Below are 17,055 nucleotides of genomic sequence, written 5' to 3'. Positions count from 1 at the left end.
AGAAAACTGTAGACCAAAAACAAAAAAAAAACCACATGCATCGTTTTGTGACTCCTCCTCTGATCTAATCCATCCAAGTGTCCCTCGCAGCAACTCAACCTGGAGCAGGGGTCTCTGGTCCAGTGCGAGACGCTCATCGAGACCGTGTACGGCGAGCGGGGACAAGTCCTCAAGTCCAAGGAACGCAAGGTCTTCCTCTTTGACGACGTCTTAATCTGCGCCAACATAAATGTCAAGTAAGTCCAGGCGGGGAGAAGCAAATTTCCCCTTTCTTTGCTCGTCCACTTGTGGAGTTTTCCCTCGGAAGGCTGGCAGCGAATGGCAATGAAGTTGCATGAGGCTCTGATGTGACGGTCGGACAATATTCCCGGCGTAGTACAGCAAATGTCTGCGAGGGGTTTGGAGTACTTATCCGTGCATGCAGGGGTTCGGTCGGCTTTTTTAAACAAAATGCTAGAACGCCCAACGAGAGCTGCAGGAGTCCTAGATTAGGGACTTGGGCTCTTTCCTATGAAGCATCTGCGACAGAGCCATCCGTAAAGCAGGGAGAGGGATTTTCTATTTGGGATTCTTTTTTTTTTTTCTTTTCTAAAGACGTTTGCTTACGGCCCTCTTGTCACAGCAATTATCGCTCCATGTCGCATTCCACTCAAAAATCCCAAAGTTGACTTTGCCTGCCCTCTAGAATCTCGACACACTGAGCGCCATGTTGATTGCCTGCGTGATTGCACGAATACATGAATGACAATGAGCTACTCTTCGCAGCATGCCTCCTTCCACTTGTCGTTGGGAACATGTCTGATGAGCCACATCCTAATTATAAAAAAAAACATCCATGTTAAATTCCGAGGAGAATTTTCTTCAATGCTTATGAAAAACACGGACGTAAGCGGAGGGCTAAATTGTTCTCGATGAATGTTAGGTTCCTTAAAAACAAAACTCGGCATCGGCGTTGACAAAAATTTTTTTTTTCGGTTCATGGAATTGTCCCGACACAATGTGCATAGAAATCACTAAAGTATCTTCAATGCATACAAAAATGTACGTGTTAGCTTCAATGAGGACTGTTGTAATTACCAATACACGCATGTTGAAACACCAAACTGCCTTTTACTTAAATTTGTTCGTTACAGTATCTTATGCACGTTGAGGACTCACTTATTGGGTATTATTTCTACCAAAATGTCCGTTGCCTATGTTTTGGGCGGCCCGGTAGTCCAGTGGTTAGCACGTGGGCTTCACAGTGCAGAGGTACCGGGTTCGATTCCAGCTCCGGCCTCCCTGTGTGGAGTTTGCATGTTCTCCCCGGGCCTGCGTGGGTTTTCTCCGGGTGCTCCGGTTTCCTCCCACATTGCAAAAAATATGCATGGCAGGCTGATTGAACACTCGAAATTGTCCCTAGGTGTGAATGTGAGCGTGGATGATTGTTTGTCTATGTGTGCCCTGCGATTGGCTGGCAACCGATTCAGGGTGTCCCCAGCCTACTGCCCGAAGACAGCTGGGATAGGCTCCAGCACCCCCCCGCGACCCTAGTGAGGATCAAGCGGCTCGGAAGATGAATGAATGTCCGTTGCCTATGTTAAGATATCCTTTATTTGTCCCGCAATGGGGAAATTACAATCAGAATTCGGAGAGGAAAAAACGCTGGGTAGCTGAGGACCAAACTTTCTTTGGTGTGCATAAAACCACATACATACATAAAACCACTTCATTAAAGACTCCAAATTTGACTTTGTTGCTTCCGAAATGAGTTACAAAATACTTTTCGTGACTATATTGATGTTCTTGAAGACTTAATTGTCAAAGCCCATATTCAAAGTGGCAGTTGCGTGGCCCCCCCAACCCGTTGCTCAAGTTGTCATCGCCCACCACAGGGGGTCTCCAGACATCAGCAGCCTGGTCCCGGTGGGGCCCAAGTACACCATGAAGTGGAGCGCCCCCTTGCAGCAGGTGCAGGTGGCGGAGGTGGGTCAGGAGACCTGCCAGGGCAAGGACGTCGTCTTCCAGCAGAATGCGAGCAAGCGGCAAAGCGGCGCCCACGCTTCAGGTGAGCCCAAGCTGAGATCAAGCGCGCCTCATCCGTTTCATCCATTTGCCACATGCGTCTCCGTCAAGTTCAATCCAGCTGTGTCGACCATTTCCCCCTGAGGGCTGCGTACATACAAAATGGAGACGCAAAGGCCGCGTTGAAAATATTTGACTTTGTTTTATTCAGCTCGATTATTAAACCAATTCGTTAATCCATTTTGTATTATCCCAGTGGTGACTTGAGATGTGTGGGCCGTTCGTTGTTTGGCCAACCCGGAGTTCATCTCATCACTTGGACTGACCTTGGGAGTGACTCAGCGCGGCTAATCAGTTTCCGTCCTCAAGTGTCCCGCGGAGGGCTGTCGACGGGTCCGCTTTGCTTGTCACTCTGATTGAGGACGGTGTTTGCGAGAAGGGATAGCGATGACGGCCACTTGTTTCCGCGCCAGCCCGCGGCCCCGCTTTATCTTGAAGAGAGATGCGAGGGAAGACGGGGGGGCCCCCTTTTGCCGCAGTGTCACCGCCATCTCATTTCACTCTCTGATAGACCACAAACACATCCAAGGCGCAGTCATCAATCTGCCGAGATTGTGCCGCCATTTTCCGGGCCCGATTAGGGAGCCCCGCGCTTTCCATTGGAACTGGCGGTCAAGGAAGTGGTCTAACCCACGCTGCATACGATTGGGATGCCGACGCAGTTTAACCAGATTTCAGACGAATGTGACAGTGGGCATGTGATGATCCATCAGGATTGTACTGTAATCATGTACAGTAAACCCCGCAGGGCAATGAAACCAAGGCTATGGTGGATTTGATCCACATTTATATGTGGTCCACGTCATCGTATTACTTTCATCAATATAACAGGGCGGCCCGGTAGTCCAGTGGTTAGCACGTGGGCTTCACAGTGCAGAGGTACCGGGTTCGATTCCAGCTCCGGCCTCCCTGTGTGGAGTTTGCGTGTTCTCCCCGGGCCTGCGTGGGTTTTCTCCGGGTGCTCCGGTTTCCTCCCACATTCCAAAAACGTGCGTGGCAGGCTGATTGAACACTCTAAATTGTCCCTAGGTGTGAGTGTGAGTGCGAATGGTTGTTCGTTTCTGTGTGCCCTGCGATTGGCTGGCAACCGATTCAGGGTGTCCCCCGCCTACTGCCCGATGACAGCTGGGATAGGCTCCAGCACCCCCCGCGACCCTAGTGAGGATCAAGCGGCTCGGAAGATGAATGAATGAATATAACAACAGTGTACATGAAACCCTCTGAGCCTTTGAAAAAAAACCCCAATCAATTAAAGGCATTATTATTTTCTTCGTCTTTATTAGATTTCTTTAATCACTTCCCTGGGCCGCAGCACAGCTATGCTGCGTGGGGAGGTGATTTTCTTGCAGTTCTTTCTAAGCACAAAGATTGTATGCGCCTCTCCCTGTGCTGACTTTGAAGGGAATGAGATGAGCTGCCACCATTGGCCCAAAAGGAAGTTGGCAGTGTTCACTCCCACAACGGCGCAAGCACTCTTTTCTAATTGCGCTCATCTGAAATACCAAATGAAAGCACACTCCTCCCATTGCACACAGTGACAACGTGCTTCACGGTAGACCCGCACCACATATGAAAATAGTGCCCGACATTTGAAGTCTCAGTCTGTTAAATTGAACGGAAAGCTTGTCCACAGCTTCATTGTGCCTTTGGTCATCTTGACAAAGTGCATTTTGCTTGCCAGTTTACGTTGCAAACAGATTGATCAACAAAGGTATATTTTTTTTTGTAGTAAATCAATTGTCATTTTGGAACGACTTAAAATTTCCCGCAGTATGCCCGATCATCTCCCATGGCACATGCACATATACCGTGGATGTGTCCTGAATAACCCGATTGTGCCTCGCGCCTGTAATGTATGATCATCGCCACATTGCACAATACAAATTTATTTTTAGGAGGAGGGAGAAATAAAACTCAACGTCCTAAACTTGCTCTCCTCCTCCGATTACACCCCCGCCTCATTGTGGGCGCATTGATCGTCTGCAGCAGGCTTTGGATGCGGATCAGACGAGGTTTTTACATTCACCCGGTCCCGTGACGATGCTTGAAAATCCCCGCGGAGGACCTGAACATCGTCACACCTGCGCGACTTAGTTCGAGAAAAGCCGATGTCGCGACCAAGCGCTCAGGGCTGGCGGCTGCCCGCGCACGGCCATTTGCGAGCGTGAAAACCCACGTCTGGGCCTCACAGGATTACGCTGGATTACAACTCAGCACATTCACCTCAGGGAGGGTTTTTTACCATTTTGGTTCATTCACTCGGGTGTGTGTTCTGTCTGAAACAAGGACAGGTTTCTTTGAAGTATTTTGTTCGTGTTTTATCTCTCAGAAAATGCTCATCACCTTGAAAAACTCCCTGATTATCCGACCCTGAAAAACCTCAAACATAAGGCATAAAGCTCTACTCAGTATGTATGTATTCTTTTGTGAAATAAAATGTGACTGCTGACTGAAGAAAATATATTCACCTGTTTGATTTGGAAGTAAAAAGGTGAACTTCACACTCAGCAACAACAGTTTGGCAGTAAGTGAAAAGAGGCTTCAAACTAATTATTTGAACTCCAAGTTTAAATTTACTGTCAAACTAAATGCTGTGTAATTAAAAGCACGACTACCTTTGCAATAGAAAAGTCCGCTTAGCTTTATGCGAACCAACAATGCGTAGACGGGCAGACAAATTGCATCGGTGTTGTGGTCTTATAACCCTTTAAACAACGGACATTTAAAAGAATTATGTGGCGACAAATATCACAGATGGATTCTCTATCCTCTGCGTAGAACAGCTAACATTTGCAGCTCTCTGAGCTGTAACTGTACATCCATTCCTAATGTCTCTATTGTACTTGTAATTTGCAGAAAAATATCCATGGAAATTAAGCAAACATGGTAGCAAAATCAGTCTACATCTGATGGAAGTGTCCCGAAATAAGATGGCGGCGCAGGTGGTTCTTAGGAATTCCGTATTTCTGAAAAAAAAAAAAAAAAAACGTTAATTCCGCCAGCCCGTGCACCAGTCCAAGCGATTCTCTGCCAACTTTCTCCCCCCCGCCTATTGATTGCCTCGCACACATGACGCCTGCCGGTGGCTTCCTTTGTCCGAGGCGCCATTAAACAGCAAAGCTCTACGATAGAGCTCCTTAAATGAACATCTCAAGTACATCCAAACATCCTCTCGCTTCCATTCACGAGGATAAACAACAAGTCCCCGAGGAGGGGCAACTAAGCCTGCGCATAGCCCGTGATCTTCATCTTTGTTGATTACATGCTAGTGTTGACGGCGCGCGACACCTCTGCAGTCAAATGCACCTCGCGGATTTAATTAGGCGCCGGCGGGAGACGGGGGAAAGCGCGCCATCGATTGGCGGCAGTAGGCGAGCGAGACTTCCAAGGCCGTGGATCGATGCCGTGTTTTGTGTCTCATAAGACACCCGCGTTCCTTTTGGCCCGGCAAAAAGCATCGTAGCCCCGAATAACAATTTCTGCGTTCCGTGGCTGGAGCTCCACTCCGTAATGATGACTATCGATACGGCCGCAACACGCCCCCCCCCGCGACCTCATATTCACATAATGTATAAATAATAAAGAAAGATGGCGGCCCGGTAGTCCAGTGGTTAGCACGTCGGCTTCACAGTGCAGAGGTACCGGGTTCGATTCCAGCTCCGGCCTCCCTGTGTGGAGTTTGCATGTTCTCCCCGGGCCTGCGTGGGTTTTCTCCGGGTGCTCCGGTTTCCTCCCACATTCCAAAAATATGCATGGCAGGCTGATTGAACACTCTAAATTGTCCCTAGGTGTGAGTGTGAGCGTGGATGGTTGTTCGTTTCTGTGTGCCCTGCGATTGGCTGGCAACCGATTCAGGGTGTCCCCCGCCTACTGCCCGGAGACAGCTGGGATAGGCTCCAGCACCCCCCGCGACCCTAGTGAGGATCAAGCGGCTAGGAAGATGAATAAAGAAAGATAGAAAATTGGCTACTCGAAAAAGATAATATGTCTTGTCCCCAAAGTGTTTTATTGTTCCTCCTGTGTCATCTGTTTTTAGTCTGATGGCCATCTTGAATGTTTTAGGGAAATCCATCCTTGGTCCTCCACGGCTCTACCAAGAACTGCAGGAACTTCAGCATGACCTTTGTGTGGTGGAGAACGTGACGCTCCTGGTGGGCACCCTGGAGGGGACGTACCAGGTATTGGGATCATTTTCTAGACGGTTATTTTTTTTTTTTTTCTCCCCCTGTGGCCTAAGCCCCCCGTCTCCCGTAAAAATATTGCTGTGGCGCCTAGGATCTGTGTTGAAATGAAACTGTCTTTATTTTGTTATTTAGTAGCGCCGTAACCTTGTCTCATAGAAAAAGTGCTTTGCTGCTAACTTGTGGCACCGATCGGCATATGCCATCCATTTCAGAGGGGTGTCGATAAAAACGGGGGGTTTACGCTGTACTTCATGACATTTCTGCTGAGTGCGCTGGAGATACCTCTCATGTAAAATATGTACCTTCGCTCCACAAAGTTGTGAAACACTGCAAGCGCGCCTTGTGTGTGTGTGTCGACATCGACAAGACTGATGCGAGTGGCGTACGCGCTATGCCGCCACTTCTCCCGCAGCATTCAAATCGGGACACTTCCCAGTAGTCTGCCACAGACACAGTCGCGTTGCGTAACACGGGCGGAAAAAAAAAAGCGTGGAGGCGATACCTGGCCATCGCACAAGAGTCTCTCCACATAATGGTGGCACCTTTGCCTCCATGTGCGAATAGAGCACAGTTGTCCTCAGGACTGCCGGTCAAATCGGCAAAATAACCAATTCTCTTCAGGAAGTGGATTGGATTCTATTTCATGAGACTCGCCGCATTCATCCTTTTTTTGTTGTTTTTTTTTGTTTATTGAACATAAAACATATACAGTAATAATTTGACAGAAAATTAAGATTAAGAAAACCTTTATTAGTCTCGCAATGGAGAAATTCCAGATTCACAGCAGCAAAGTTATGAAAGGAAGAAGTAGAACAACAAAATGAAGGAGCTGCTGGAAAGGCAGCCACTCTCGCGGTGCCATTTTGAAGTCAAAAATAATAAAAATAACACAAGACAACACATAGGACACAGACAGTCGTGCAATCTTCACCACTTTTCTGCATACACTTTGTTGTCTGAAGCAGTTATAGATGAAAGAGGAGAGGATCAAAGTGTCCTTTCACCAGTGGATCAGAGACACCATGCTGAAAAATGTGCACACGTCTGCTACAAGCAAAGTTTTGAAAGCAAACACGAAGCTGTAGCGTCCATTGACGAAAAGAGATTAGTTCACTTCTGTCCCACATAATCCGCTTCAAACTCCAAGCCGCGACTCCCAGCTCCAAATCCGCATCGGCACTCCGCGCCAACGCTCCTTTCTTCTCATATATCAAATAAGGTAGATAAAAAAGTAAAAAGAAAGAAATCAGTCTTCATTCAACACAGTTATTATGTTCAAGGGAGTAGGATGAAGTAAAAAACGTATCTAGTTATGTGTTTATATATATATATATATACCCCGTTATGTGTTTATATCTACTAAATCATTTTTATATCAATCAGAAAAGAAAAAAGTAAGAAGTCTCCATTAAGGCTCATACTTGACCCTTAACCGTGATATTTTTACAACTTTTGGTTTGTATCGGGATTATATACATCCTCACCCTGGCACTCTTGTGTCAATCTCAGATTCACCCGACGATGTGATACGTTTAGAGGTCATTCAAACCGTGCCAAAGCCGACCCGAGATCGAAAGTTGGGTACATTTGCCATGTGTGTGTTTTGGAATAAGTACTCGGGGAAAAAGTTGGTACTGGCCTGGCATGGTGAATAAGTGATTGATCCTTGCCAGCCCATGATAAGATGTATTTAAAAAAGATGAGAAGTAATCTGCAAAGTTAAAATGGAGTGTGCAACATATGCGTGCACGTTGATCCGAGGCGACACAAAGCCTTCATCTATCATCTTCCAAAATGAGTAGCCGCTTTTTTTTTTTCAAACTGTGTCACATTCATTTGATGATGCCACGGCGTGCCATTTGTTCTCAAACGCTTACAACAAGCTTGTAACTCATGTTTACTTTTGTCTGCCTTCAAAGAACCTGAACACCACGGTGGCCCAGGACTGGTGTCTGGCTCTGCAGAGACTCATTCGTATCAAAGAAGAGCAGATTCAGAGTGCCAACAAATGTCGCTTACGCCTGCAGCTGCCCGGCAGGCCAGACAAGTGAGTGCAAGAACACATATTGTTGCTTTGGCTTCCACATTTGCTTCGATCGTGGGACCAAGTACATTTACAATTTTCAAACTGTGCAGATTGTTTTTTTTTGTTGTTGTTTTTGGTTTTTAATCTACCATACTGTGTGGTCACATGACATTATTGATAGACATGTTTGTCGAGGCCCATGAAACCATGCCTGAAAAGTTTTGAAAAGTCCACTGTTTTGTTTATGAAACACCAATTATGCCCAAAAAGAATGTCCTCTTCCCCCCCTCAAGATTTTATTCATTTATTTATTTCATGAAGTGTCTGCGGACGTTGTATCGGTCTGTCGTGGTGAAGAAGGAGCTGAGCCAAAGGGCGAAGCTCTCAATTTACCGGTCGATCTACGTCCCAACCCTCACCTATGGTCACGAGCTATGGGTCGTGACCGAAAGAACGAGATCCCGGATACAAGTGGCCGAAATGAGTTTTCTCCGCTGGGTGTCCGGGCTCTGCCTTGGAGATAAGGTGAGAAGCTCGGTCATCCGGGAGGTGCTCAGAGTCGAGCCGCTTCTCCTCCACATCGAGAGGAGCCAGATGAGGTGGCTTGGGCATCTGATTCGGATGCCTCCTGAGCGCCTCCCCGGTGAGGTGTTCTGGTCATGTGCCACCGGGAGGAGACCCCGAGGAAGACCCAGGACACGCTGGAGAGACTATGTACCCAGCTGGCCTGGGAACGTCTCGGGATCCCCCGGGGAGAGCTGGAAGAAGTAGCTAGGGAGAGGGAAGTCTGGGCTTCCCTGCTAAAGCTGTTGCCCCCGCGACCCAGCCCCGGATAAGCGGTAGATGATGGATGGATGGATGGATGGATGGATGAAGTGTCTGCATTCGGAATATTTTGTCCATATCCAGGGTCCTGGGGAAAAAAAAAGTCCTTGTGATTTTTAAAAAGTTCAGCCAAAAAACGCTCACTTTTTTGTGATTTTGGACATTTCCAGTTCCTCGAAAGAATTTTAACTCGAGGTTTTGTTGGATTACTACCAAATTTCAGACAACTGTTAACAGAAAAAAAAAATGGCTTCGCTACATTGCAGAAAGTATTTTTTGGCACTGTGTGAGCCTGCCAGTAAAGGCAGAATACATACGACGACATGGCTCTTTGATTGAGTTAGGGTTGGCTTTTTGTTTTCAGTTTCAGTTATTAGTGTGGATAAGTGCTCTAAATTGCTTCACAAATTGTGAACTGAATCGTAAATGGGTCGTGTGACTGCCCATGTGCACGCTTTGAGACAAGCGCAGCTGACAAAAAGACTATTTTTGACTTTTGACAAAAATACTTATTATTTCCAATTTTTCTGCTTCCGGAGAAAATTGAAAATAATGGCGGCTGATAATGCATCCAATTTTCTGGCCTCTGGTGGGTGCAAGAGCAAGACTGTGGCATGGCGAGGGCCAAAAGAAAGACACCGCTTGCGATGTGGACGCTTGAGTCTTTCTGGAAGAAATTAGAAGCTCCCCGTGAGGAGTCGAGCCAACACATCAGCTGACTGCAAAGTTGCTCTGCGGAGGTTGAAGGCAACAAAACGGACATTTCTTGCCCGGTGATAGAAGCCAACCCTGCGTGCGCGCTCACGACGTAATTGTGCTGGGCCGGCCTTGCACCCTGCCTGCCGCCGCGAGTGTGTTGGGTGGTGACAGGTTGCACAGCGGGCACCCCAACCTATTCTGACGCCGCCAAGGGTGCGGTGATGGCAGATTGCAAAAGGGGGAGCGTCGAGCAGCAGGCAGGCTCACAGCGGCGCACAAACAAACTCACTGTTAGTTTTTTTGGGGGGGAGGAGCGGTAGTAACAGCTAGGTTTACAAAACACTGAGAATTTAAGAAAGTGGCAAAATACACACACACTAAACTAAAATTTCTTTAAAAATTAAATGGGAAATACTCGGGGAAACATATTTGAGACATAACCCAAATTTCATGCAATCATTTCGTGTCGTGTTGCACTCGATGAATGAATAACCCGACCTGAGTTTCAGCTAGGCGGCCCGGTAGTCCAGTGGTTAGCACGTCGGCTTCACAGTGCAGAGGTACCGGGTTCGATTCCAGCTCCGGCCTCCCTGTGTGGAGTTTGCATGTTCTCCCCGGGCCTGCGTGGGTTTTCTCCGGGTGCTCCGGTTTCCTCCCGCATTCCAAAAATATGCATGGCAGGCTGATTGAACACTCTAAATTGTCCCTAGGTGTGAGTGTGAGTGCGAATGGTTGTTCGTTTCTGTGTGCCCTGCGATTGGCTGGCAACCAATTCAGGGTGTCCCCCGCCTACTGCCCAAAGACAGCTGGGATAGGCTCCAGCACCCCCCGCGACCCTAGTGAGGATCGAGCGGTTAGGAAGAGGAGGAGTTTCAGCTACACCGACATCCCATTTGTGGGATTTAGCTGTTGGTTTGCGGCAGTTGCTCCTGTACTGCCTTTCCAAAATTCCCTAGCTTGACTTCCCGTTGACATTTCCTGCATATTTCTCGCCTTGCTAACAATGTACAAAGGCCTACTTGGCATGTGTCTCAAACAACTCGGCGAATGACACGCACAGAGCATGGGACCACATTTGGGGACTTCTCTGTACCGAGCGGCTCACTTCCTGTCTGTCCGCGAGCGACGCTCTGTAGTCGGGCTGGCACACTGCAAACAGAGAGACTACGTGGGGAGAATCCCGACTCGCCTCCCCAAAGGCAACGAGCGGCCTCCGCGTGACAGTGGTTCATTAATACGCCCTCGTCTCGCGCCGCTGCGGGAGCCCACCGATACTCACTTCAAATTTCACCCGACGCTATACCGTCGCTTTATCTTCCATTTGCTAATGACGCCACATTGGGAGTTCATCCAGGCAGAGAGGCTCGTCTAAATAATGTTGCACATCAGAGGCTCCTTGTGATCTTATCTCGGTGACCGCGCACCGCTGTGACCTTTCGCCGCGACTCCCGTGTGGAGTTGAGAAGTGTGGATGAATAAATGGACTCCCGTCCTCCACTTGCCGCCATCTGACGGTTCAGTGCAAGGAAATAGAACCGGTGTCTGTCACCGTGGCAGCCACAGGTACTCTAGATTCGATGAGTACTTCTGCACAACTCTTGAGGGGGCTGATTTAGTGAAGGTCAAGCAAGAGGGAAAAAAAAGATGAAACAACATTGACTGTCAAGTTCAGCTTTGAACAAATCTCTCTCTTGGAAACAACATTCTGCTTCACTCTATGTGGCGATGGAAACACTTAGTGAGCTTGCACCCGACAGCCCTGAGGTGCTCTGGGACTCTCAAAGGCTTCCGAAAGGTCTTGAATATACTTTGGTCCAAGCCCGGCAGTAATATCTTAAAATCTCTTCTTTGAATCGCCGGGACCGGTGTGATGTGGTCCAGTGTCCGTTCTGGACCGGTTACGTGTGATGTATTGATTTTATTTAATTTTAATTTTTGTTGTATTAAAGTCCAAATCATCGTTCGTCATTGAAATGAATAGAAGTGCCATTAATCTGTTCCACCCTCTGAAAAAAAAACACCACAAAGTTTTGTAATAAGAAAAATAGCACTCTATCATATTGTACTTATAGTCATGACATAATTAAATACATTGTAAAGACTTTAACATTTTTTGCATCACTTCAATGGACATTGTGTTTCTCCTTCTGCTGTGTTTGGCTTGGTGAACGGAGGACAAGATGATACAGAAATACAGATAAACACAAATATGTCACAACGACAGTTGTGTTGGTCATTCGTTGCAGAGGATAAAGAAGATACCAGTCCATCCATCATCTACCGCTTATCCGGGGCCGGGTCGCGGGGGCAACAGCTTTAGCAGGGAAGCCCAGACTTCCCTCTCCCTAGCCACTTCTTCTAGCTCTCCCCGGGGGATCCCGAGGCGTTCCCAGGCCAGCTGGGTGACATAGTCTCTCCAGCGTGTCCTGGGTCTTCCTCTGGGTCTCCTCCCGGTGGGGCATGACCGGAACACCTCACCGGGGAGGCGCTCAGGAGGCATCTGAATCAGATGCCCAAGCCACCTCATCTGGCTCCTCTCGATGTGGAGGAGAAGCGGCTCGACTCTGAGCCCCTCCCGGATGACTGAGCTTCTCACCTTATCTCTAAGGGAGAGCCCGGACACCCTGCGGAGAAAACTCATTTCGGCCGCTTGTATCCGGGATCTCGTTCTTTCGGTCACGACAGAAGATACCTGTGTGTATTGGAATTTTATATCTGTCTGCGTGGTTTGCGCAACCGTTTATGTTCAAATAGCCATTGCTTTTGAATATTGTTGTGGGATTGAGTTGCGTCTACTGCCAAAATAAAATTTTTGCTTGCAAGTTAAAGCAAAGTATTGACTGAATGGCAGCTTGTATCTCGAAAACTGATTAGTCAGATTACTTGTATCCCAGAGCACCACTTTTCTTCCTTGACGCCATTTACTATTTTCCCATTAGCCTGCGCGTTGGCGCTTTGTAGTGGCATTTTCGTCACAGGAAGAGCACAAAACTATGTGGATAGTTGTGGTCAGTTTCCTTTTTCGCCACCTCACTGAGATTTGGTTGTACAGAAAAAAAAATAACAAACCACAAAAAGACTGGGTTTCACTATATATATATTTTTATTATTATTATATTATTTGTCCGCCAATAAAACTGTGCATCAAGTCAGTCAGTGCCTGCTAACTCGACAGCCCCCAAAAATAGCTGACGGCACTTTGCCCTGCAAAATCGGCAACCCAATAAAAATTGACCCAAGCGCAAGTTTTGGGAAGGACAACTTGAGGGAGACGCAGTCAAAAGATCAAGCCGCTCTCTGTTTTCACTTGCGTTGCATTATTAAAGAAAGCGGCCATAAAGTGGTGCGCATGCATTATTTGGCGACCCCACCCAGAGACGAAATGGAGATGGGGGTGTGTGACTTTTAGCCCCGGCAAAGACATCCAATGTGAATTCTTGCATTAACTTTTCATAATGTGAGTAGAGGAGGCAGAAAATAATTCAGCGCCGGTGCCAGCAGGGTCAATGGCTGCGGGCTGCTTTCACTCCAAACACTGCCGCAACTTCAAGACGCCTCCAACTTGGAAGCTTTGCCACGCTGCTGCTATTCTTCCAACCGCCCCCGCCCTTGCGACCACAAACATCAAAAGAAACAGGTGCGGCGTTTTGAAGGGGCCGATTTGAAGATTTGATGAATGGCGGGAAAGGTCGACGCAGGCCGAAAATAGACTCATTATCTTACATACGCTGTGGCAAAGTTCCTGCTTTCTAATGGTGGCTCGCTGAAAAACATTTCCCATTGAGATCAATTATATTTAGAAGGATCTATCATGAACTCTCTCCGTCATAAAACTTTGAACTCGACAGACATTGTGTGTAGTGATACAACTGACGTGTATTTACGGTGGTACGGAAGTGCTGCCTCCGCAAGTGAAAATACACACTCGTCTTAACTCGTGTGGGGCAAGATAAGATAAGATAAGATAAGATAAGAAGATAAGATAAGATACCCTTTATTCGTCCCACACTGGGGAAATTTACAGCCTCCAGCAGCAAGAATGTATGTAGAAAGAAGAAAGGAGAAAGAGAAGTAAAACAACAAACATCTTTCAATTAAATACAATATGAACACAAATGGATAAATCGCAGTACTATTTACAATTTTCCTTCACATCATTCATTCATTCATTCATTCATCTTCCGTACCGCTTGATCCTCACTAGGGTCGCGGGGGGCGCTGGAGCCTATCCCAGCTGTCTTCGGGCAGTAGGCGGGGGACACCCTGAATCGGTTGCCAGCCAATCGCAGGGCACACAGAGACGAACAACCATTCGCACTCACACTCACACCTAGGGACAATTTAGAGAGTTCAATCAGCCTGTCATGCATATTTTTGGAATGTGGGAGGAAACCGGAACACCCGGAGAAAACCCACGCAGGCCCGGGGAGAACATGCAAACTCCACACAGGGAGGCCGGAGCTGGAATCGGACCCGGTACCTCTGCACTGTGAAGCCGACGTGCTAACCACTGGACTACCGGGCCGCCCTCCTTCACATCATTTAATTATTATTATTATTATGATTGTTATTTTTTTATTCATCAGCCTGACAGCAGTCGGTAGGAACGAACGTCGGTATCTCTCCAAGTTAGCCAGTGGTAGTTTTGCACCAGCGCGTTTGCAGTCTGGAGCTTGAGCGGTGATCTCCTTCCTTGAACGCGGTCTCTTGAGTACACAGAAGTTGGCAATACCGCCGCAAAAAGTGGCTACGTTTGTTGCTGGTCGCTTGAACCCCCATTTCTTATTTATTTCAGGGCGTTTGGCTCTTTGCGACAGTGCTCCATGTCCTCCAACAATAGCGAGAGTTTCCTGTATCCAAGCAATTAAAAAGTTACTTTTCAGTGCAATGTCCCCCTTTTAATTCACAGTGATGCTCTAACGCAGCATGTTTCCGTGGCGATGCCGGCGTCAAGTGGATGTCGGCCTGCCATTCTCCACGCCGTCCGCCCTCATGCGGCCATGTCATTGTGCATCAGTGTCACGCGTGCGCCCCGCCGCTTGCCTGCCGCCATAAATCCCTTCACCTTCTCCATCTTTCCCTTCATGCTCTCCGTCTCCCCCTTTTACCTCACAACACCTTGCATCACGTCTTTTCTTCTACCGGTGTGGCGCGCAAGTACTGCGGCTGTCAGTCATCCAATCAGAGGCTGTTATTTTTGAAGGCCCCTGTGGGCTAGAGGTGTCGCCATAAGAGATCCAACCGAGAGAGCTGTTCCGTTTTTTTTTTGTCCCACACCTCCTCCCGTCTCTTTCTCTGAGTTTCACAAATGGCCCAGGCTATATTTAGACGGCAAATGGTGTGGATGACACTTTTGCATGTCCGCTGCATCATCTTCTGGTGACGCTCTTGAGAGACGGCAAGTGTCAGAGAAGAAAAACATCCTAAAATTAGCATGCGATTATTTAAGTGACAATAACAAGTTTATTTATTTTTTTTACATAGTTTAGCACGATTTATATCCTGGTTCCGCGCCACCTGCCTATAACCAGTGCAAGCTAATGTTGACATTGCAATGGAAACAAATAGTGAATTTATGTACAATATATGTTTCAGGGTATGTACTAAAATATGAGCAGTAATCAATCGACCACAATACTATTAGCAAAAAAAATGAAATCCTTTTTGGTGATGTGTAATAAATATTTCACTGTGACTTGATTAAAAAAAAGCTGTATTTAGCTAGCTATTTAGCTGTAACGTCAAACTTGAAAAAAAACTAAGCAAAAATTTTACTACTTTTAGCTAGCTAGCATTAGCTAGTAGTAGCCTTACAAACTACATTTATTGGACTTCCAGATGATGTTTTGGACTTTCTGAAAAGAGTTTTACTTGAAACATTTAATGTTGATGATGGTGGCAAATCAATACAATTATTTGATAATGTTATTTTTTTTCAGCAGTACAAATGTAGGAATCAACAAGCCGGTTAACGTGGGTTGGCATTGTCCTTTGATGCTATACTGCAGTGTCCAACATTAATGACAGAGACCTGAAGTTTAAAAAAAAAAAAAAAAAAAGGGGTCCACATTCAGAGGTCAGGAGGCTGAGTAAGAAAATGATGAGCGCGTTTTAGGTGGCCTTTGCGGTCACCCGTGCTCCAACCCCATTAAACACCAGTAAAAGATGTCAGGCTTCTGAAAGAAGGAGCACTCTCGGAAGATGTTTGGAAGATGTGAAAAGTCGTCTGAGAACCGCTTTTAGTTTTTCGACATATCCACTGAAAAAGATCCCTTGGATTTAATTCATCCAAACATGTATATCGGTTGCACATGATCAAAGTACAGTAGACCGTAATTTTCCCGTGATTTCCTCAAACAAAAACTACCCAAAAAACATGTTAGTGTTAGTTTAATACGTTTTAGTCATGTGCAACCAAAAATCAAGGAAATTACTTTTTTGTTCCAGTGTATCCTACACTGGAACAAAAAAAGTACAAAAAAGTACAGTTATCAAAAAATAAGCATAAATAGAACAGACGACGACGGCACAAATCAATAATATTCATTAGTGGAAACCAAAAAAAAAAAAAACAAGCAAAACGTAATTGACCATATTTGGATGGAAAAGGTTTATATCACACAGAGACGATATGTGGGTTTTTGGTTTTTTTTTTGGTCCTATTATCAACTGGGAACAGGCTGTTACGTACTTCAAAAGTGTCTTGAAAAGGTTTTTCAGTCGAAATAATTAATGATGAAAATAATGGTTCCGTGCACTTCCTGGACTAAATAAACAAGACAATTGCCTCTCGTAAAGTTCACCAGCTCAGACAAAGAGGCCGTGTTGGAGCACGCTGTTGTTGTTGTTGTTATTTGAGCCTCCGGTAAAATCTATTTACATTATTCAACTCTACTTTTGACGTAGCGCATATTTGGATGATGTTACATTTTAAATGATGGCTTTAGCATGGAAATATATGCATGGGGCACTGCTGTGTTGAGAGAGCCACACCATCTGTCTCCTGAGAACTTTAGTCAGATGAATTGCTTTTATTTATGACATTTTTTTTCAACGCCATTGACTTGTTAAGGTTGCACACACACACACACACACACACATACACATACCTGTAGCCCCCTGGAGGTGTCGAACTTTGTGAATATTTGCCTCTCTGTTTCTTATTTGTGTCCGGGGCATTCTCACCCTACAAATCTCACTGCAGGAATGCAAATGCAGTTGCCAAAAATTGGCAAAGAACAGAAATGATGTTCACTT

At 46.4% G+C, this 17,055-nt stretch overlaps 1 protein-coding gene across 6 annotated transcripts in view; it reads left to right on the top strand.

Annotated features, from left to right (window-relative positions):
• arhgef10la (Rho guanine nucleotide exchange factor (GEF) 10-like a) overlaps positions 1-17,055 on the top strand; it is a 103,467-nt gene that overhangs the window by 35,914 nt on the left and 50,498 nt on the right. For 5 of the 6 annotated variants that reach the window (XM_052076951.1, XM_052076953.1, XM_052076950.1 and 2 more), the window contains 4 exons: positions 79-236; positions 1,875-2,047; positions 6,127-6,242; positions 8,168-8,295. In XM_052076951.1, the coding sequence (XP_051932911.1) occupies positions 79-236; positions 1,875-2,047; positions 6,127-6,242; positions 8,168-8,295 (575 nt within the window). The remainder of the gene's footprint in view (positions 1-78; positions 237-1,874; positions 2,048-6,126; positions 6,243-8,167; positions 8,296-17,055) is intronic. The other variant, XM_052076952.1, reaches the window with a different exon arrangement.

This window comes from Hippocampus zosterae, chromosome 9 (assembly GCF_025434085.1).
Source record: "Hippocampus zosterae strain Florida chromosome 9, ASM2543408v3, whole genome shotgun sequence".
Classification (NCBI taxonomy): Eukaryota; Metazoa; Chordata; class Actinopteri; order Syngnathiformes; family Syngnathidae; genus Hippocampus; species Hippocampus zosterae.
This window is presented reverse-complemented; position numbering and strand designations above follow the sequence as displayed.